At 43.5% G+C, this 23,787-nt stretch overlaps 2 protein-coding genes across 2 annotated transcripts; both read right to left on the reverse strand.

The window, feature by feature from the left end:
• Positions 1-14,280: 14,280 nt before the first annotated feature.
• LOC121615287 (RE1-silencing transcription factor-like) lies at positions 14,281-18,722 on the reverse strand. Its single transcript, XM_041949578.1, has 5 exons — positions 18,310-18,722; positions 17,500-17,599; positions 17,291-17,414; positions 16,943-17,201; positions 14,281-16,744 (listed from the first exon to the last, which is right to left on the reverse strand). The coding sequence occupies exons 1-5, from the start codon at positions 18,598-18,600 to the stop codon at positions 15,401-15,403; spliced, it is 2,118 nt and encodes a 705-aa protein (XP_041805512.1). The 5' UTR covers positions 18,601-18,722; the 3' UTR covers positions 14,281-15,400.
• Positions 18,723-19,109: 387 nt separating this feature from the next.
• LOC121615350 (zinc finger and BTB domain-containing protein 14-like) lies at positions 19,110-23,475 on the reverse strand. Its single transcript, XM_041949676.1, has 5 exons — positions 23,101-23,475; positions 22,535-22,634; positions 22,347-22,449; positions 22,014-22,254; positions 19,110-21,311 (listed from the first exon to the last, which is right to left on the reverse strand). Exons 1-5 carry the CDS (start codon positions 23,377-23,379, stop codon positions 20,037-20,039), a joined length of 1,998 nt encoding a protein of 665 aa, XP_041805610.1. The 5' UTR covers positions 23,380-23,475; the 3' UTR covers positions 19,110-20,036.
• Positions 23,476-23,787: the final 312 nt, after the last annotated feature.

Below are 23,787 nucleotides of genomic sequence, written 5' to 3' on the forward strand. Positions count from 1 at the left end.
AAGATCAGATATAGCCGGCTCTTCTTGAGAGACAGAAATACAGTTTTTTGTTGCTAATTGTTAATGTGAATGTGTGCGACTACACACTGTGGAACAGGAAATGCCACTGTCTGTGTGTTGGCTGCACAGCATTTGTTTTGATGCCGTTTTGTGGTATTTGCCCATCTGTTGTGGTTCAGGGAGTCTCTCCAATGACAAATTGGCCTGTCACAGTGAGGTGGGCAAGAGTTCAGGTTCCTCTGGCTTTAATTCATGGGGATGCAGTTAAAAGGATTGTGGGACTGACCACCAAGTGGGTTCAGCCACTGGATAAATACAGACATTGCATTGTGCATCATCATTTTCAATTTCCTGGTCTTACTCTGTCATTTCTGGTCGCATATTTTAGGTAATAAATGACATTCAAATGCTGGCAAATTAAGCAAAACAAGATAATTCTTCAGTGTGCCTGGGCTCATTCTTGACAGCGTAAAAGGCCCAGAGTCAAGCCACTTAGCTACTATGGTTAGAGGAGCCAGTTCAGGCTCCTTGTGAGGCTGCATCCAGGGCTCTTTTCACTGGAAGCACACAGAGAATGGCTGATTGAGATGTGCAGACCCAGTATCCCTAAGAGTCACTGTACGTCCATACTGGATAATTCTATACATCACGATTTACACCAGTGCTAATGTTTAGTGCCAATGTAGGATGTAGTGTGCCTTTAATGTAGCATGGTGGAATGTCTGGAGGTTGCAGTGAGATATCCTGACGTTTAGTCCCTGATTGGGTCAAGCAGCAGGAACACTGATTCCTACATTTCCTATAATGCAGTTCAATTCAAATGAATCATCAGACCTGTCTTCCCATCCATTGACACAAACGCTATGTTCATGTTTATACTCTCTCAGTGATCCAGTCTGAGTTGAATGAGGGTCCTCCTTCTCTTCTCATGTGTGCAAATCAAACCAATCACATCTTATTTTGAAGATGACTGACGCTTCGAATAGCCAATGAAATTGTGAACACTCCAATATGCCACTTCAGTGGGTTATTTACAGCTCCAGCACCTCAAAACAAGGATTAATAGCCCTTTTACGCACAATTTCAAGTGATAAGTATGGTAAATATAACGATATATAGCCAAATATAGGTAAATTAAATATGAATATAGATGGCCAAAATGTAGATTTCATTAATACAAATATAGATATTTATGTAGATAAATATATAGTAAATTGGCTATTTTTCAAGAATGCCTAAATACACCATAAGAGCCAACATGAAATATTCAGTTTCTGTGCCATTTTTTTTATTGAACTTGGACTAGTGTAGGGCTTCATGCTGCCATTGTTCCAGCATGAAATGATGCCTCTAAATGCATGTTTACATGTTTCACAATGTAACTGCTAAAGGTTATTTAAACCATCAGCCTTTTTGCAGTCGCTCGAAAATAACAGAAAATGAGCGTAATGAGGAAAATGTGAGTGGACGTTCACTCTATTAGACTTGTCCACTTACCACAGAGGGACATTAGCATGGCTCACGCCGACATAAAATAATGTTCTATGAATTCAAAATTCTACACTCTTATAGTACAAAATTCCAGATAACAAGTCTGGCTTCATTACAGATATTCAGAGTGCCCCCTAATGGTCCAGCGGGGATCGTGACAAGCTGTAATCAAGAGTGAGTGCTGTCATTAAACAGTATATCATGAAAAAATAGAATATCTGCTGCAAATGTGTAAAAAGGGAGAGAAGCAGGGACAGAAGAGAGATATAAAAATGAAGACAAATGAGGAAATTTGAAGCAGAGAGGAAGCGAGAGGAAAAAGGGGAAATGTGCATGTGCCACAGTCCTAATTAGTCAACCTTGGGCCGTCTGATGAAGGACGAACCATCGACAGAGGCAGTGCCGTGCCTCCAGGCAGCCAGATAGGGGAACACACACTGACACAAAAATACACACCGTCTCTCACTCTCCCTCACACACTTGGCTTTAATTAAATTTACAGATGTCAAAGCTCTGATCACGAAAGCAAACGCCCCTCCTCCCTCCTGTCATTCATCCGTCCATCTCTCCCTGCGTCCGTCCCTTTTTCCCCACCCATCCCGAGCCACGAGGACAGCTTTGAGTGGTGTGATGGTGAACGCTGTGTCGTTCAGACCCCCTGTCTGTCTCTCTCACTTTAACACACACACACACACACACACACATACTTTCGCCTACATACACTCTGTCATGCACACATGCTCAGACAGAGAGAGAGAAAGTGTTTCCAGACAGCTATTGATCTGTTATGTAGCTGATAGGACAGTAATGAACTTCCTGTAGAACAAACGGCAGCCTGTAGAAAGAAATCTGCTCCAAATGTCACATGGCACAACAAAGTTTTCTGACTGACATGTTTAGAGTTTTTTTATAGTCCGCAGTGATTTTTTTTCAGTTTTTGAGAGCTTGCGTGTTTGCAGCACATAAAAGTGCTGCAGCGTTTAGGGTCGTAGTCCTTGAAGTGGCATTTTTTCTAGTCTCTACTAAATTTTGGTTTGATTCTCTACGATATCCTTACAATCAGCTGGTGTTGACTGAACAAAAATACTAAGCACTTGTGCATGAGGCCATAGAGTCTAACCTGTACAAACCTTGGTCATGGAAAGTTTCAATGAGTCAGTCAGGCAGGCTGGACTAACACATTCAACCCTTCTGCCCCTGTACTCTCTCTGCTACTAGGGGATCAAGATGGGGGATGACGGGTTAAGAAGGGGGATGCATTTTGGTCATTTTCCTAACAAGGGGGATGCATTTTGGTCCCCCTTCATTTTCCCTACTGAGTTAAACCAAACAGGGTGAAATTAATGCCAAGCTAAGGTACCAACTCACCATCTTTCATTATTAGACTGACACAAAGTAGATAAAATCTATAGGCTGCAGCAGACTGAGTACACATACTGTGGCTATGCGAGGATAAAGCCCCCTTTGAGTGTCACGTTTGCTCCACAAACAACTTGTCAGACACTTACATGGATGGCCTGAACTGCTGATGAGCTCCATCACACTCTTCAAAGGAAACCAAGTGATCATGAAATAACATGGTAAGGACTGACCTTGCCTTCTTCTCTTTACTGTGCAAAGAGCCACTGCTCTTTGTCTCGCTGGTCACCGCCTCCCTATTCTCCTCTCTCCTTAGAGCTGTATCGCCATTAAGGTAATGGAGCAAAGTCTGAGTGTGCGCGGCATGAAGATACAGGGAGAGTGTGTGCTGTGTGCCCTAAATGCCCCTGGCACCTCGTCTGAATTTAGAAAGGAGCTCATCAATCTTGGTGTCCAGCTGCCTGTCCAGCAATGACACTACAGTACGATATCTGTATTTGTGGGTGTAATTGAATGTGTGTGTGTGTCCTGAAGGGACCGTCTGCTAAAGGGAAGATAATGGGATGTAATGGAGATGAGGCTTACACTCGTTTCCTCTCTATTTTTCTCTTCATCCCTCCTCTCGTTCGCTTCCTTCACAGTCTCTCCCACAGACGAGCCTGCAACGTTTCACTCTCTGACTGACGGGCAACATGCTACTCAGTTAATACGTCGCCCTGGGCAGCAGGTGAAGGTAAATCATCCTGCAGGATGCGCCGCAGCCAAAGACAGGATTTAAAAAGTGAGAGAGCAGGCGAAGACTTTATTTTCCAACCTGACTTGAGTCCAAGCAGAATTTTAAAATATATTATGCCTGTCTGCTCTCTCCTCCTTAACGATAACAACCTCTTAATCCACTTAGCATTTTTTTTTTTTTTTTGGCGGTTCAAAAACCCCACTAGTAGTTTTCAGCTTGTTGGGGATCGTTCACTCCACCCCCAACAACATGCAGAAGCTAAAATTAAAAAATAAAAAACACGTGGAGAAAATAAAATATGAAAACAGGCCCAGATGATTTACAGTTCACAAACACACAGATACATCATAAACATGTGCATGTAGAAGTGCAATGCACACACTAGCAGCTCCACACAAACACACACAGGGTTTCATGGGGAGCTATAGAGGCTGGTTTAATAGACAGGGATTTACATTTAGGATTTACCATAAGAGCCCCATAATAAGACAGACAGAAAGAAAGTAACAAATAGCAAACTGTGAGCAGCTCGGAGCTCCAGGCGAGAAGCGATGTGTGGAGAGAACTAAATTATAATTTCAAACATTGCTTCCATTTATCCGCCCTCCTCCCTCTGAGTTGTGCTCAAACATCATCCCTCCCCTCCTCCACCCTCACCTCTCAAGCCCCAAGTCGAAATCCATACTGAGACTCAGTGTTTTGCGAAGGATGAGGTTGGAGGAATTGATGTAACGCTCACGCGCCAAACGGGACATCCATTTTGACGCAATACTCATGACAGGACTGTAACTGGGCGTGCAGCAGCTTGTTTTTGTCTCCACAGTTTGGTTTACACGTTGGGATGTACTGAACTGGCACTGCGCCCTTTTTAAGTTTGCCTCCACAGAAAATGACACAAGTGAAAATTAGATGTGAAATATTCTGCATATTGTCCCATGAAGCTGAAGTGCCAGACGTGTAATATCCATTAGATCCACACTTGCATAGCAAACTGCTCTTTTTTTAAACCACGCTGTGAGTGATTGAATATGTAAGTTCATTTCAAAGACTTGGGGCGTTGCAGTGTGTTACATCACTCATCAATGTATCCTAGCCATTCGATCATTAATGCTTTAAACCAGCATACTGTTAAATTATAAACATATTATATCAGTTATAGTTGATTAACAGTCATTAAAATTCTTGCTGTGACTCGGCCAAAAAGCGTCAGTTTACATGACGGTGACAGGGCCCGGAGGCGCGAGGTTTCAGGACTCAAATGCAAGACTCAGACACAATCAGCGAAGTTACAAAATAAAGAAGTAATTTATTAACAAAAGGCGCTCAGGATAAATAACTACAGCACATACAATGTATGGCAACAAAGTACAAACAAAGGACGCTAGGGATAATTGAGAATGCAAAAATCAAAACTCAAAGACGCTCAAATGGCTATGAAACAAAGTAACAAATGAATCAAGACTAGACTAGAAAAATACTCAATCAACAATGACTTACTTACAAACAAAATACAAGGCACGAACAGGAAGACAAGGATCAAGAGAGTTAGATAAATCAAGGCTTGGTACAAGGACATGGCACAAGACAATCTGGCACAGGACAAAGGGAGACGCGGACTATATATACACGAGGTAACAATGAACAGGTGGAGACAATTAGGGCGGGGTAGACAATCAGACAGGCGGGAAACACACCGGGAAGTCAATGGGCCGGAAACGAGAGGAGAGTTAGGTTTCACAATAAAACAGGAATTGTAAGACAAGACATGACGCTCGTGAACAAAAACACTTAAGAGATCTGACGAGACATGACAGACGGCACCGACACTTCGCCATGTTGACGCAGGGAAGAGCCGTCCGTGCTCCTATATTAAACACAATATTGTGGAATTTATTGTGAAAGGCCAAAAAGTTCTAACACGCTAGTCTTTATGTTCATGCCCCAGATCCACTATAATACACTATACGGGACTTTGTTCCTGAATCCCTGCATCTGTCGGTCAGCTGTCATCAGGCTGATACCGTGTAGTCTGAACCTGACATGAAGGTGTTCTGTGGATATCATCCAATAATGCAGGTATAATATCACATGATGCTAAATGTCACAGGTTTGCAATGACTTGCTAGGATTAGCTTCCACGCCAACGCCACTGTTTCGCAGGGATTTTAACGGTATTGCCGTAATTGCTCGGCGCAGCAATGTGCAGTAGGTTACAGATTTCAGCAGGACAATAAATGACAGCTATTCAAGTAAAGTGTCTATGATGATATATATATATAAAAAAAAGCCTGAAAGTTCATTGCTGACCTTGGAAATTTGAACTCCAGGTGCAGATTTCGCCTTTCAAACACGTCTCCAGGTCTTAAAACCGAGTGAGCGGCTGGAGCTTTATTGTCCACATCTTGACTTAACTAGTTATTTTACAGTTGAGCAGATGTGGTTTTCAGCACATTCGATTCCACCGGGAGCTGCGCGCTGTTTATGCAACACGCGCAAGCAAAATATCGCCTGCAACGGTAAAGAAGAACTGGGAGAATGAAAGAGGGATTATTGCCATGTGAAACCCACACAGTTCATGCAGTATGTATAGCATAAGATGTATTTACTGCGTGACCTCTGAACTTGTTGTCACTTGGGCAGCAGCGGATCATGAATTATTTTTAACTCAACTTTCCAAGTTTATTCTTACTTTCAAACCAAAACGCAGCCTCTCAGCACGAGTTCATCTGAGTGCAGGGCATTGGAAAACCAGTGTTGTGCCAACAAGGTCGGGCAGGGCCAATGATAATCATTTTAGAGTGCTTATCAAACCCCATTACACACACCATATATCCTTTTATATGATCTGTGAATGGACTTCACTCAGGAGGATGTCCATTTTGTCCTTGGTTTCATGGCAGCGTAAGTTGATAGAGTCACTGCCACAGACACCATAATGTGCCTGATGTATCATGTCCCTCTCTCTCATTCCCCCCACAGTCAAGCAGCAGTATGCATGCTGTAAGGCCGTCACAGAGACTTCACCGGGGCGCTCGCTGCGGAGAAACGACCCATGGACCTTGAAGAGGCGCCATTTGAGAGTAAATAATATTTAAGCTCTTTGTATCACTCACGACTTCTACAAACCTTCAGGACGTGATTTACAAGCAACGTTAAGAAGCAATTGTGACGAGTTATTACCGACGGGATTCTCACCATACGTGTGTGTTCTGCAAGACTCATAATATCATTCGCAGTGCTTTTGTCCAGGAGAGCCCATCATTCTGACCTCTCCAAGAGGCAATACATCTGAAAGTTTGTTTGGAGCCGTCACATCCTCTCATGTCCAAATGGTGCTGACCTCCATTATGAGAATAAGACTGAAGCTGTAGCACTGGTAGCAGAATGAAAACGGCAGCAGAAAGGTTTCTATTACATTTGCAGAGGTTTGCATGCACAGGGTGCATTCGAAGCAACTGTATTGAGATGGAAAGATAACCTCGCCACTTTCTTCACTGTTATCTGTACTCAGCGGTGGTATTTAGCCTGACAACCCCTTCTTTGAACGCGAACGATGTTTTATACATATTCATGATTCCTGTGGTGTATTCCGCTCATGACCTTGGAATCCCTAACTCATCTGCGGTGAGTATGGTCTCTCTCTCTCTCTCTCTCTCACACACACACACACACACACACATATATAAAGCCTTGATCTAAATAACGTGCTGCCTCAGAGCACTGGAGCCACCAATGTCTATTTTTTCAATCAAATCCAATTATTTCTTACGTGGCCTGTAAAGCAGTGTTATGGAAAGAAGGACGGGGAGCAGAGATGCGTGAGATGGGGAATGATGGATGGATAAAAAGGTAGAAGTATATCCAGAGAGAGAAAATTGCAGAATGGATATGGAGGAGGGGACATGCATAAAAAACAGGCAAAGGAAAGAACAAAGGCAACAAGGAGCATTGTGAAATAAGAGAAGGGAACAAGGAAAGCAATGAATCTAGAAAGACTGTGAGGAACTGTACGTTACCTGAGTGAGGACAGAGGGATGGAGGTGAGGAACAATAAAATTGTGTACAGTTTCAGTGCTGTAGAGTTGAATCAAAGCGCCACTCATATTGCATTTTGCAACGTAGCATAAAATAGATGGCAGGAGAAGGGAATTGATATTAGAGAGGGAATTGGGGTTGGCAGACATATAGATTATAGCCAAGGCTGTAAAAAAAAAAAAAAAAAAGATGACAGCACTTCTGTGGCCAGTAGATTGTTGTGTTGGCTGCCTGTTTTTGATCATCTGATGTCAGGGAGAACTAGTTATTGGAGGGCACACCAGTAATGCAGAGCACCAAGAAAGCTCCTGTAGCTGAATATCTTACACTTCCACACAATAAGAGGGAAGGCTTGACTCAAGCAAGGGGCTGCTTGCTGTAAAAAGGACTGAATGTATAAAGACAGGACAGTTTTCATGTGTTTTAGAGCAGAAGTGCTTCAGTTCACTGTAGATAAACTAGGCTAATATATTCATTGGCTCCTCTGTAATTTAACTTATCTTCCCTGGACAACATGCAGACATGTTTTCATCAGATTAGCAAAAACATTGTCCTCCATTTACACACAAAAGTCAAATTTCACACCGAGCTGATGAAATGCAGTGTTAGTCCGACATCCACTTAAAATTACAAGGATGTCACTTTGGGCTGGATTCAAATCACAGGAGGACCAGAAAGTTTCCCGAAAAACAGAGGTGACTGTGGCTGTAATTATTCCTGGGTCGGGGGTGAAACTTTACGCACATGCACGCTCTAGACTGGATTAAAACCAATGACCAGAGCAGGTAGTTTAAAAGTCACCTTACCTCCTCTAGAGAAATAAATCCAGTCTGAATCCAGCCACACTATAGAGGCTGTATGCAGGCACAGTGGTGCCTTGAGCTAAATGCTAATGTTGGTGTGCTAACACACTGACAATGACAGTAACACGCCAACGTTTATCTGACATAATATTTACCAACCCATGTTAGCATGTTAGCATCCTATGGGGCACATGAATCTCTGTAAAAAAAATAATAATAATCAAAATAATCCATCCAATAATTGCTGAGATATGTCAGTCCAGACTTACTGTCACACCGACATCCCAGAGTGATGCTGCGAGTACAGCTAAAGAACACAAGCTCACAAGCGACAGTTTGCTGCTTCATCTGTGTGACTGATGCACAACATTTGCAGTGTGACATATGCATATCGGTACCTGAACTGTCTGCAGTTTACTAATATTTTAAAACAAAGTTGCAGACAGACAAATGACAGCGTCTGCGCGTGTGTGGATCCTGGAGGGACATATTAATCTGCTGCGAGGCAGCGAGTGGAAATGTAATGTGCCGCTGTCGATTTGGAGGAACACGGTTGTACAGATAACTGTCTCTGTCTCAGGCTGGCAGTGTCACCGCCACTGGGGGGTTTCTGTCACCTCCGATTTTCCACAGACTGCCATTCTGCATGTGTGTACTTGTGAGCGACGGGGTGATTAACATTTAAGGGGCTGATTAAAATTTTTGATTCAAATGACTGTAACTCAGCAATGGGAGGGGAAAAGGAAGCAGATGTCAGGTCTTGCGAACGTGAACGACTCTCTCTCTCTATCTTCACGCATCCAGACAAGTCTCCCTCCAGTGAGGGTGAGGTTAAAGCGAGAACGAGGGTCAGAGACAATCAAAGCCGTCTTATTGAATTTTAGCTGTTTTGCTTCCAATTTTTCACATTTTGCTGCATTTGTTTCACTAAATCATGTGAGGAAACAGTAAATGTATGAATGAACATTATCAAGTCAACACTTTTAAGAAGCTGACACACTGACATTGAAACTATGGTCCTCTGCAGTTTTGCAACCATTGCTCACTTCGGAAAAGCATATTATACACGAGTCATAACTCAAGCAACATCTTTTTTGCTGTCTTCCCGTTTCGCTCGTAGTCAGAGCACATTCGTATGCAAGCCACTGAGAGCTAAATGTTTTTACATTATGGATATGTCACAAAATGATTCTAATGCAGCAGGCTTTCTCTATCACTGGATTCCCTTATCTGCTGGAGTCTGAGGGTTTTCTTCCTGCCGGGGAGAGCAACAGGCACAGGGATGCTGAGTGAATGCAATATACTGGAGATCCTGTATGTTGATATTATCTGTCAGGTATTATTCCTTAAACACGGGAAACTTGTGGACCAAGAGCATCGACTGTTCAGCGGCCCATGTGAACTTCAAATGAGCGGCTCGTTGCCTTGAAACATAAAACTTACAGCAGCGTCTGTCTGATTAAATCTCTCAATTGCAGTTACAAGGCTTAAAATTTCAGTGGCATGAATAGATTAGATAAGGCATGAAATCTGCAGCCGGCAGCAACAAACACTGCCGGCTGTAGCTGCCGATCGATGCGTCTTGCTATGTTGTTAGTGTTTGGTCTGTGTGCTCTGTTCTAAAAACACTTTAATGCATGTTTCACGGTTGCCATTACTGCAAAGAAAATCTTTAGCTCTTCGTTTATCAAAGGGGCTCATTCAATTAACAGCAGAGCTGAATGCATGCAGATACATTAGCGTATGCTGTAAATAATACAGCTGATGCTCACACAGATGCTGTGAAAGGCTTCAGTGTGTGAGTGTGGCTTTCACGCGTGGATTTAAGTTCAAAACTGACAAAAGTATGGATTTTCTGGCCCCTCTCCCATCAAATTTATGCTCATCTCTGACTAAGATCTAACACATCTCCCAGCTCACAGGGGAAACTTGCTGACATCCCTGACGTGCTACTTGGTCCCTGCTGTTTTGGATTGACGATGGCGTGCTGCGACAGAGGGTGCAAACTAATACTTGCCAGTCAACCGGGCTGGATAGCAGGTGACAAGTGATTGCACTGTTGATGGAGGTAATTTTGCACAGATAGGAGGTGGAAGGAGGGGGTTTATGGTAAACAGCAGAACACAAATGCTGTGTGATTGATAAATAGAGTATGACAGCACTCCGTCTTCCCTGTGAAAGACAGCAGACGAGGAGGCCACTTTAAATCAGTGAATGACAATGAAAACGACTGCAGTGAAATTTCACAGAGGAAGAGATATACAGGAATATCTTTGAAAAAAACCTTTAGCGATAGATAACACATTTTTTTTGTATCATGGGATCTTCAAGCAGTTTAGGTGGATAATCCTCCCATTAAAGGGATAGTGTGACATTTTTGGGAAATGCACTTATTTGATTTCTCGCCGAGCGTTAGATGAGAAGATCGACACCTCTCTCATAGTTGTGCGCTAAATGTGAAACTGCAGCCAGCAGCTGTTTAGCTTAGCTTAACACAAAGACTGGAAACAGGGGGAAACAGCTAGCACAGCCCTGTCCAAAGGGAAAGTAACCTGCCTACAAGCACCTCTGATTCCAGCCTTTATTCTGCTGACTCCAACTAGGCTACATATTGAAAAGACATATATTAAACTCCTCATTTAACTCTTGACAAGAAAGCAAATAAGCATATTTTCCAAAATTATCCACTTAATGGATGGTTCATGCACCCACAGCCTAACACTGTGCAAATGTAACAAAATCCACCACATATAAAAACATGTAAAATATCATCTTTGCACTTACTTTTTCTGCAGATTAAACAAACAACACATAACTTGTGTGTTTGTGAGCCTTCAGAAGAAGTGGTAGGCAGCTTTTATTGTTTGGACAAAGCCAGGCTAGCTGTTTCCCTCTGTTTCCAGTGAATATGCTAAGCTAAGCTAACCAGCTGCTGGTACCAGCCTCAAATTTACCGTACTTCTCTAACTCTTGGCAAGAAAGTGAAGAAATGTCAAACTATTCCTTTAGAGGGCAACATTAAGTGTAATCAAACATCATTACGTGCAGTCATTCTCGCTCACTGTAAGTTTCAGAAAGGAGTTTTTAGCTTTATATATTGAATGAAGGGGTCAAATGGTTTATGGCTAAACACAGACTCCTGAAAACAAATCACGGATATTAAAACACAGAGAACAGGAGACAGAAAAGGAGAACAGTCCAAAGGCCAAGTGCATTTCAATAAACATCCGAGTAATGTAGCCTGGAAACGGAGAGCGAGAAAATGTCATGCGGCCCAGGTGGATTCCTATCTGTTTGGCTTATGACATTTTGGCAGGCATTTGAGTTCCCGTGTGGGGAGGCCATTTCAAATCTCATTTCTGAAGCAAATATAAAAACAGAGTTATTATTGTTCTGTAGTTTTCATTAGTTTTGATTTTTATTGCATTTTAAATTTTTGTTTTCCATTTACTTTAGTTTCAGTTAGTTTCCACAGTGGGTTTTGCTCTTTCCAATTTAGTTTTTATTGTTCAAAAATGTTCAGTTTTAGTTTCATTTTTCATTACTTTCAGTTTTTTAAATGATAATTTGGAGGGTATTTGTCAGGGGCAAGATCGATGAAGTTCAGAATAGGTATCACAAGACAAACTGTGGAGGAAATGAACAGAAGTACCACACTGTATCTAACTGAGTGAGTTTAGACAATCATCCTCACGCTGATGGAGCTAGCTCATGCCAAAGCACTTATTATCTCCATGCTGCACTCTTCATCTCAAGTCTCAGAGCATCAATCTAGTCCTCTGGCAGCTGAGAGCATCTCCGATTATTTAACTGACGTCTCAAAAAGACCGGCTTCAAATCATCAGACCCGAGGGGGAGGGAGGCAGAGAGGGAGAGTTATACCAGTAGAAAAGACAGCCTCAGGATGAAAAGGGAGAAAATAATATGTAAACAGCCATGAAAAAAAAAAATGACTGAAAACAGGAAAATGTAGAGAAAATAGCTGTAGGATGAAGTCCTTGTGACATTATTAAATGACAGATTTTTTTCCAAGCCTCAGCAGCTGGCTCTGTCTGCTCCTACTTAATACTGTCTGAGGGGGTGGCTTTAGAATATCTCAGGCCTGCAGGTCACCTATAGAGCCGATATGAATGGAGTGGGAGAGATACTGCACTAACTGGGGCCTCATTTATAAAACAGATCTTAAGTAGGATTTAAGGAGAAAGCCACGTTTGAGTAGCTATTTATAAAACTATGACGCTGAAATGATCTCATCTGTTAACAAAGTTGAGGCTTGTTTCGTGATTTCCCTGCTGGTTATACGGCGGTACTGCAGTCCTGTTGCCTTTATGCTGCAGTTATTTTTTCCTCTTTTAGTTTAAGGTCAGACCATTTCTTCTTGATATCAGCCACAGCTCTGTCTTCCTGCCCAAACCACTGTTTTGTTCACTAAATAATATGTGTTTTCTCTTTTAGTCCATGGCTATTCCTCATTTTTGCTGCCATTATATTGGAGGAAAAGACAATTTGATTTGAGATTCATAAAATCACAGGAGAGTAAGTTACAAATGGGATTCTTAGCAAGTGTTTTTTTTTTAATGTTATGTTTTGTGTTGTATGTTTATAGCATCTTTCATGAATCAAACATAAGCTCACCTTCGTAAATTAGCTCAAGTTCAAGTATAAATCTAAGAACATTTTTAGAAACGAGGCCCCTGCTGAAGAGGACATTGAGAGAGAAGATAAGAAAAAGAAGCGAGAAAGAAAGATAAGTGAAAGGAGGAAGCACACTGACTGGCCGGCTCAGGTACTGCAGTAAAAATACCAGTTACCATAGCAATTGTGATGGAGGGATGGCTGTGGTCTCACTCAGTGTTTTGCAGAATGAGTCAGTATTTGTGGCACAAGGAGGACATCTAGTGGTGGTCCTGAAATTTGCAGGACACTCTTATCACCCAGGTGAGCAAGGACATTTACTCCAGTCCTGTACTTGAGTGCAAATTTGAGGTACTACTTATTACATTTTTTGACTTCACTACAACGGATAGCTTGAGTTACTTTACAAATCCAGATTTTTGCACACACAAAACATACAAAGAGTTTAAAATGTATGCTTTGCTCGCTCACACGTTTTGGGACAAATACTGCAGTTGCAAAGGACCTCTGGATTCACTGGTACGCTGCTTCTTAATGCTGCGCTAATACTGTGCTCATACTCCCTAATTCCTGAAGACCTACTAATTTCGCCACAGACAAAGTTGGCACCTGGATGTGATTTCAGAAGCCTGAACGTGTCTCACTCTTACTGAGGTGTCTTTTCAGTTAATTCAGACAAGACGCAAGTCACCCTCAACAGATCACTGGAGCGAAGAGAGGCGAAAAATATTAATTTGCTGAATACATTTATTATGCACACTGAACTAATTAGTGTGTTATCAGTTACAAGTGTGGCTCTGTCCTTAGTTTCAAACCTCAGTGACAGAAAAGGAACCAAAGTGAAAAAATTATTTTACAAAATTCAGTCTGACAGACTTTCAAATTTCCTAATGCATGACAGACCACACATGAGGCTTATTTAGCACTTTGTCTTGTTATTTTGAACTGAATGGAATTTTTTTTGCCAGAAGTATCACTGAAGGCCTGTCGTTTGCTCACACTCAGCTTTAAATAAACTCCATCAAGCATCTGATTTATACATCTAGTTAAATGAGAGGCTTTGAGATGACTCTTCTACCTCAATGTCCTCATTTGTTGCTCTGACATGTATCAGTGCTACCTGAAAGTACTGAGGGTTGTAGCGCATTAAAAGTCAGAAGAAATTCCTTTTATTTCAGTTCTCCAAACATTAGTCCACGTTTAGATCTGCAAACCATTCGCATGTCTAATCCACTGAGCGACCGCAAGTTTAACCAGGCAACAGGCTGACTCTTTCCCAGAGAGCAAAGCTGAATAAGTTTCTCCAACACTCAAAAAAAAAAAACCCTGACAGGCATTGAAGGAAGCTCAATGACTGGCACACACATGAGAGGGAAAGAGGATAAACATGTAAGCAGGGGGGATTCATCCAGGGTTTCTGATCAAAGTGGGAACTCATGGTCCCAGATGCGCCAGTACATTTATATTCAAGAATCGCAAGGTAGGGGAAAAAGTCAAATCCTTTTGATAAAAGAACCGAGACCAGCTTCTCTTCACTGTGATGAACGTACTGTACTACTGTCTGGCAAACTAGTTTCAAGCCTCAGCTAGCTGATATGATTTGGACGTACTTAAGGAAACTGACCTGGAGAGCAACAAATCTATCCAAAATCCAAGACTCTATCTATCCATTACATTAATTAACATTGAGTTTAATTTATTGTGCAATATTACACAACATGTAACAATGAACTGCTATCTGAATTCTTGAATTCTTACATAATTATGCAGTTTTATAGAGAATAAGACGAGCTAGAAACTGACTGAACCAGTGTCCTGACTTACTTTAAGAGTATAAAGGTGGTTTTTAGCTTGAAACTGACATACATAAAAATAAATACTCACCCTCCTTTACTGCATGTCTTTGCATTATTAATGATATCAAATCATCAGAGAATGTTGGTCTCATTGGTGACAGCTGGAAAGACCATTTATCAAGCTGAAGAGCTCCTTGATTTTGAACCAACGCTCACTTGTTTTTCTTGCAAAGGAACTCAGACTTGACATTAGCCCTAGCTAATCCACTTCTCCAGATCAAATGGCACGGGCTTCACATCATTTAACAGGTTTAAAAGTATTTGAAAACCAAAGCAACATGATGTCTTAAGAGCAAAAGACAATTTAGTTCAGACGGACGCTAACCCGTGTGGATGCTTCTCACATCTCAAACTGTTTTTAATAAGAGGTATCGAGAGATATCGGCCCAAACGGACCTCAAATGTTAGTGGCTTCTTTTATTTTCACAGTCGCTCACACAGAATGAATCCTTCAGCTCTGCAAGCTTGAAGAGTTTTTCAGACCTCTAGATCTTTCTCCCCCTGCGTTTCCCTGAGCTCTCGCCACTGCACTGGCTGCTGTACCTCTTTTTCTTTGTTTCTTCTTCGGGGACAAAACCAGTGTCACTGTCGTTTTTTGGCCTTCCCCTTGATCTCCCTGCACTCTTCCTCGGTGCCTCCTTCTCTTCTTTTTCTTCCTCTTCCTCTTCGTCAAAGGATGCATCGCTGCTTGATTGCTCGTCCTCGCTTTCCTCATCGCTGGAACCTGTCCTCTTTAACTTCTGCGCCTTTGATTTTGCACTCTTAGTGTTTGAGCGCCGGCCTCCTCCCCTGCCTGCCAGAACCAAGCCGCCTGCTGCATTCCTCTTCGGCCTTCCTCTGGGTCTACCCGTGCTCCTCCTCTTACTTTTCGGCACATCTGTCCTCGTCTCCATCACCTCCTCCTCTGTGTCTTGTCCTTCTGCGCTGTCAAACTCAGAGTCTGTGCCCTTACTCCCGCTCGCCCTTTCCTTTCTCTTCCCTTTCTTCCGTTCACATCCAGCGCTCGATGAGTGGTACCGCTGGACGTGACTCTTCAAGCTCACGTTATGGTTGAAGCTGTGATCGCAATGCTGGCACTTGTAAGGCCTCTCCCCCGTGTGCAGACGCATGTGGGACTTCAGGTGGCTCGTCTGGTTGAAGCCACGTTTGCAGACTGAACACTTGTACGGTTTCAACCCTGTGTGCACGACAGAGTGTCTCCGAAGGTGATGCACGTCCTTAAATTCAATCCCGCAGACTCCACATTTGAACTCCTTCGGGGCTCTGTGGTTTGCCAGGTGGATGCTGCGTTCTTTACTGGTTGTAAATGTCTTCGGGCAGTCAGGGCATTTGTAGGGGTCCTTGCTATCTTGATGGGTCTGCTCGTGTTTGCATTTGTCCACCCGTGTCTTGAAGGTGACGTGGCAGTATTTGCAAGGGTGCTCGTAGGTTTCGTCGTGGATTTTGCTGTGAATTTTTAGAGACATCTCGGTGACACACCTTTTGCCGCAAATGTTGCAGGAATAGGGCTTGATTTTGTGCTCGCACGCGTGAGGCTTCAGAACATCGAAAAAGCGTCCGCACTCCGTGCAGAGCTCATTAATTTTGAGGCCACCCAGGGAATCAAACTCCTGCTCCTCCTCCTCGCCTTCATCTTCCGTCTCCTCTTCAGACTCCTCTGCGAGCTCTTCGGTCAGCAAAAAACCCTCAGATGGATGCCATTCTTCATCTGAACTCACGCCACCGTCATCGCCTTCTTCGTCTTCATCTGGGGGATCGCTGTCTTCATCACTCAACATAACAATCTGAGAGAAAGCTTTGGTGCTGGGGTCGTCCTCTGTGGCCACTTCCTGTGAACAATACAAAGCATGAATAGAGCTTTTCCACATCTGCACAGCACAGAATAATGTGGCTAAAAAGGGGGCGCAAGCAGAAGAAACATTATGATTTATTAATCGAATTAAACTGAATTCCTTATTAGCTCTGAGGTACAGAGTAGGTTCTACAGGCAGAGTGTCAGGATGTGATTCAGACTATTCAAGTCCCACCTGCTGGGTCTCTGAAGTGAATCCTGAGCCTCCTCTCAGGTGTTGGAACTCAGCCGTCGGGACACTGGCATTGACCTGGCTTTTCCACTGGTACCTGTACTCACACCGAAGGCACCACTGGTTGAAGACGACGAGCGCCCCGTAGGTGACCTTCTCCATCTGAAGTTTGCAGCCGCACAACGGGCACTTGCGGCGGAACAACTGGAGGAGGCAGCTTTCGTTCACAACAAACTTTCCTCTCTTCTGCAGAAGTGCAGCTCTAGAAATCGATTAAACAGACGATTTAAAGAGCCAGCTTAATGCTGAATGTTAAGAAGCAAGCAAACATGTTGAGGAAGTCGGACTCACTTTTCCCTGTTCAAACCAGTCATGAGTTTTTGTGGCACCCGGTCAAACCCGGGGGCAGCAACATTTGAAGCATCAGATGAATATGACACTGAGACTCCACTTGACTCAGGACTTGCTTGGGAACCTACAAAACAAATCTCAGTATTCACACGCGAGGAAACAGCGTAACAATCAAATCCCATCTTCATTTTTAATGCAAAGCTTCTTACCTGTTGGCGTATGTTCTGATTCTTCAGAGTGGGACGTTGGACTATCACATGCGTCAACGTTGTCACACTGATAAGCGATGTGTGTGGTCTGCACAGGCTCCTGCACAAATGACAAAAGCTTGGAGTCAAACAAAAGCCGCACACACTAAAACTGTATAAGCACCAGTCGGTGTGCCATCAAGCACCTGAAAGTACACGCAGCATTTACACATGGACACACAAGAGGTGGACTGGCACACTAATTTGTGAATATTAATGAATGTGGTTGTGATTCTTCTCATATAAGCTATATGTTGTGCAGCATGAAGTGGACAGAATGAACGATGAACTGAATGAGGGATGCTGAGAATTCATCATGTTAAACAGTGTGTTGACAGACTGTGAATGCACAAAGGAACGACTACAGCTGTGACTCTTAAGGGGTCTTAACTGTGTGCCTGACAAACCAGTGTAAACACCTTACACACTTGCTTTCAAGGTTTTTATACAGAAAAGCAAAAATGCAAAACTCTTACAAAAATGTACAAAATTAAATCAGTGTTTTGCTTTAATTTGATAAACACCTAATCAATGAAGAAGGGGGCTCTGACCCTGACCTGTTGTCTTTATGATTGATCATTTATGTATTTATTTCCTAAGATTAACAGCCCCTGAAGCAACTTTTGTATATAAAGCGTGCGGCTTGTTTTAAACGTAGAGTCACTGAGCTGTGATTTGACATGAAGGCTGGACTGTCCGGTGATGTGCTGAGGAGGAAGGAAGGGGACAGTAACAGCTGTTAACATGGCACAGCTGTCGCGGCGGACTCACCACAGCTTGCGGGCTGTCCGGAGGTCCCTCTGGCTCCGACTTGATGCACACTGACGGGACAACATTGGGCTTCAGCTGGACCGTGCCAGCCGCCGGAGTCACGTTTTCGAAACAGTCGTGAGTGAAGTGCTCCGTGCAAATGGTGATATCGGTCCAGGACGATTCTTTAAGTCGCTGCCCGTTAACTTCGAACAGGAACTGGACCCACACCAGCCTCCTCTCCGGATCCTCCGGTAACTTGAATCGTTGCGCACTGCGACGCGACGAATCACATCCGACGACGGAGCACATCCTGGACTTAAGTCGTAACCCTCCAGTTTTAACAGTGCTCGGACAGCGTTTAAGTTCGATGTTCGGGAAACCTCCTGGGTCGACTGCTTTCCACTGCCAACAGTGACAAGCTAACGGCTAGCCTTTGCTAGTTTGCTAGTTGCTGTTGTGATAACGGAGTGGGCGGGGTTCTACGGCCGGGTGCGCGTGGTTTGGAGTCGGGCGTGTCCCGGCTTTGGGTTCGGTGTATGAAATTACGGTCTTTCGGGGTCATTACTCACATAAGCTTCTTAATACATAAAACTAGCCGAGCTCCAGGGGCGCGAGTTTCCCACAGTCAGCGTTAATAATCTAAAGTACTTTTATCTGAGACAAACTCAAACCTCGTCAGGTAACGTTAAAACCGGAACAATAACATGACCTAACAACATTGTGTTCAATGTGAGGAAGCGCCTCGCTCCGTCGGCAGACCCATTAATATTTAGCAAGACGCGTGCTAATAACAACGTGTTGTCCTGCAAAGGTCTAACAATACAATTTAATCACAATAAACAAACTCGAGCATTGATGTGCACTGATAATGCAGGTCCAACACACCACCAGCAGATGGGGCTGTTGAGCCGAGCACGTTTTACACCAAAGCACGAATCATATATGTACAGAACACTTCATCGCTTAGCACCAGTGGGATTTACCCATGCAGATAGTTTTGTTTTTAATCGTCCAGGTTTTGAGACATCCATCTGTAGCATTCCTGCCTCCATCTCCATTCAGTGGAGGTTGATGAACTTGATCCCTGGCTCTTGATGCTCTGAGCATGACAAATAGAACAAGGTCTTTTCACACCTGTTACACTGAGGTGAAAACAGAAATGTTGGATATAAGTCTACAATATAGCATCACTCGAAATTGCTTCACAGTTTTCAAAAAGTTTCATGTGTTGAACATAAAGGCAAGAGGTCTTCTTCACAAAAGACATTTTGACATGTCACAAGAGGAAAAGTGCAGGTGTAAATGTAATAAAATGAAGGATGGCTGAATTTCATTGAGTTGATTCAGTTTCAGGGACCTGATACTGGTATCCACCCACCAACATCTTGTTGGCTGCATAGGACATCTAAATGTTCCTATACAGTAGGTAACAGGAATTATTAAACATTTCCAACAAAAAGGAAAACGGGCACTACACAGTTTAATTCCACCCAGTTTGATCCCATGGCGTCCACGTCAAAAGTATCTTGAAAGACATGATTGCTTAACAACCAAAAGCGAAGACATTTTTAAATACTCCAGCCTAACTGTGCATGTGCAATGTCAAATATATCACGGAAAACAGTCCAGTTAACATGGGGGTTGCAATGAAAATTTCATTGACATGCTCAATGACAATAAAGACTCTTGAATCTTGAATCTTCTGTATGACGCTCTTAATTGCATGTCTCTTAATCGATGGATTTTTAAGTGTCTTCCACTACTTGGGTCTTTCTTGGTCTTCCCAGGCGCTTCCCTGAGCCCTTCCCACTGCACCTCTTTTTCTCAGAGTCTTCTGGGTTAAAGTCCTTCCTTGCTCTTCCTCTTACTCTGCTTGTGCTCCATGTCACTTTCTCTCTCCCCTCCTCTTCCCTCTGTGCAGAGTCAAGCGATGCATCGCTTTCGGTCGGCTCGCCCTCGCTCTGCTCATCGCTGCAGCGTGTTCTCTTTAACTTCCGCACTTTTACTTTGGCAGTCTTGGTGTTTGAACTCCGTCCCTTCATTCCCCCTCCCTGAGCCGAGCTGTCACTTCTCTTCGGCCTTCCTATCGGTCTGCCTGTGCTCCTCCTTTTACTTTTTGGCGTATCTGTTCTCTCCTCCTGCACCTTCTTGTTCCCATTCCCCTGAGCGTCAACAGTGTTGCTCGCTGTTTTGTTTTTTTTATCCTTCTTCTGTTCACATCCAGAACCCGGCGTGTGGTAGCGCTGGACGTGACTCTTCAGGCTCACGTTGTGATTGAAGCATTTGTCACAGTGCTGGCACTTATAAGGCCTCTCCCCCGTGTGCAGACGCATGTGGGACTTCAGGTGGCTTGCCTGGTTGAAGCCACGTTGGCACACTGAACACTTAAATGGCTTCGCCCCTGTGTGCACAGCTAAGTGTCTCTGGAGAGAAAGTGGACGGTAAAATTCAATCCCACAGATGTCACACTTTAACTGCCGGGGGCCTCTGTGATCCTCCAGGTGGATGCTGCGGTCCTTGTTTGTGGCAAACGTCTCTGAACAGTCGGGACATTTGTAGGGCTTCCCTTCAGTGACGTGGGTCTGCTCATGTGTGCGTTTGTCCACCTTCGTTTTGAACGTAGCGTGGCAGTATTTGCACCGATGCTCATAGTTTTCATCGTGGACTCTGCTGTGGCAATTTAGAGCGACTTCACTGACGCATCTCTTGCCACAAATGTTGCAGGAAAAGGGTTTGATTTTGTGCTCACACGTGTGAGACCGCTGCTTGTTGAAAAACTTTCCGCACTCCGTGCAGAGCTGACTGTGTTTGAGGGCAAGTGGAGGATAATCATAGCTTTCATTGTCGCTTTCACTTTCACTTTCCTCATCAGATTCGTCTTTAAGAAGCCTGCCATCCAGTGAAATCTCATTCTTTGGATTCCAGTCCTCGTCTGAGTCCGTGCCGCCTTCATCGCCTGATTCCTCCGTTTCTTCCGTGGGATCACCCTCCTCATTGATAAAAGCGTGTGCTGACGCTGTCTGTGAAAGATAAAATGGCAAGAATGGGTGTGGGTGAAACGCAACCTTTTGCAAATTCTGTTCAGGATGAATCTGAGAGGAAGTCACAATCTTTTAATTATCTGTTAATCCGAAGGTTAGTTTATTCCATTAACTAATCATTTGAGCTACGAAATGTCAAAAAATAGTAAAAAATGCCAAACACAACTTCGATGAGTCCCAGGTGACGTCTTCAAATGTCTTGTTTACTCCGAAATCCAAAGATACTCAGTTTACATTGATGATTGACTGAGAAACTGCAGCATTTCTTCACTATTTTTAGCTTGATAAATGACAAACAATTGAACGAGTATCCAAATAGTACGTCTGAACGATAGGCAATAAATAAATACATAATCATAGTGCAGTTATTTATACAGATGCTTTGCGATGGGCAAATTTAACACTGCACTCTGCCATACTGCGATTTCGATATTTCCATTAATTGTTCGGCCCTGCAAAACAGTTATTATTATTTTCCTGATTGACTAATCAATTAATCATTTCACCTATACCTAGTTATGTTGCAAGAGCCAGCACAAAAATTAACAACACAAAACTGCAAAAAAACAAAAATATAGATTGTGTGATTTTAGTTTGAAAACTTTCTTGGATGCACAGTTCTGTTGAGAAGCAGGCTAAACTCTTAAGCTAGCGTTGGATCTGTCGTGGGATGTCTCCTACCTGTTTGCTCTCTGGACTCAGATCTGAGCCTTCAGCTGCTGGGACACTGGCATTGACTTGGCTTTTCCACTGGTCTCTGTACTCACACTGAAGGCACTGTTGGTTCAAGATGATCAGCAGCCCACAGGTGACCTTCTCCACCTTTACCTTAGAACCACACAGCGGGCACTTGCTGCTAAACAACTGGAGGAGGCGATTTTCATTCACGACATACTTTCCTTTCATCTGTAGAAGAGCAGCTCTAAAGAAAAAAATAAAGGGAAAAAATGTGAGATACAGAATTAAAAAGCTTGCCTTATGTGATTAAAGCACTGCTGATGTTGATGACCTTACTTTTCCCTGATCGCATCGATGTTCACGATTTTTTGCAGCATCTGAGCATAATCATACATTAAAGCGTCTGGAGTGTCGCTCGGCTCTGGGCTGTCTTGGGCAGCTGCAAAATAAAAGTTCATTATTCGCACAGAAAGAAAACATTTCACTCCATTTTAATGAGCTCATAAGGATGCCAAGTTTCTTACCTGATGAAGTGATCCCTGATTCTTCAGAACAGGACGACGGAGTGTCATTTGCTCTAAACTGATCACTCTGAGAGGCAACTTCTGCGATTTCCAAGGTCTCCTGCACAAAGCAGCACAGATAAAAGCTTGTAGCAGCACTGACTGACCTTGAGTAGTAGCAAAAACAGCTGCATATACCAAAAGCTGTGTTTGGTTGACTTTGCATTGAAAGACCTTTCAAATACTACATGCTTTATTTTTAACACACAAAACTGTCTACCTAAATAAATACATTTGGGCACGTTTGCTGCACTTGACAGTTATATTTGTACTGCATCTTTGATCTGTTTTTAATGATTCATTAAATAAATGTGAATTTAATGAGAAATTAATAGCCATTTAAAGTACGTGATAGACAGTCAGCCGGGTTCGTGTGTCAAAACAAACCAACCCTTAAGAAAACATGGTGTCAACAGTACTCTGTAGTGTTCGCTTCACATGCCGTGTGGGTGGGAACGGGTCCTGAGTCTTTCTAGAGTCGGAGGATTAGGCTATCGGAGCAAAATGACGACATATTCCGGCCTCACCTGGTGTGGCTCAGGTCCGTCTGACTCTGACTTGAGACACAGTGATGGGACAGCACTGGACTTGAGCTGGACCGTGCCGGTCCGAGTCACGTCTGCAAAACAACCGCGAGGAAAGTGCTCGCTGCAAATGGTGATATCGGTCCAGGACGACTCTTTCAGCCGCTGCACGTTGACTTCGAGCAGGAACTGGACCCACTCCAGCCTCCTCTCCGGATCCTCCGGTAACTTAAACCGCTGCGCACCGCGACGCCACGACTCACATCCGACGACGGAGCACATCCTGGATTAAGTTTGGTCCAGTTTGAAAAGTGGCCGGACAGCGTTGTTGTTATTGTGTAGAGTGACAGGAGGACACACCTCAGTGTCTGCTGCAGCCTCAATGTCCCAAACACACGAGCTAACAGCTAACGGTTAGCTAAGTCTATCTGAGGCGGGCAGTGAATGGGCGGGGTTGCGTAGTGAGGTTCGCGTGGTTTTGTATCAGGCGTGTCCCGGCTGCGCACGTCGGCTACTGAACGGCCCATGAAGGGCGATTTTTCTAATGAAAGGAGACTGAGTGAGATGCTAAACGACGTTTATTTGGCCTCAGATTACATGGCACCTGCCAATAACGAGTTATGTGGATTATCCAAGCAAAGAAATAATATAAAACCGTTTAATTTTAAAACGTAATCTAGCTGCGTGAAA

This window comes from Chelmon rostratus, chromosome 12 (assembly GCF_017976325.1).
Source record: "Chelmon rostratus isolate fCheRos1 chromosome 12, fCheRos1.pri, whole genome shotgun sequence".
In the NCBI taxonomy this organism is placed as follows: Eukaryota; Metazoa; Chordata; class Actinopteri; order Chaetodontiformes; family Chaetodontidae; genus Chelmon; species Chelmon rostratus.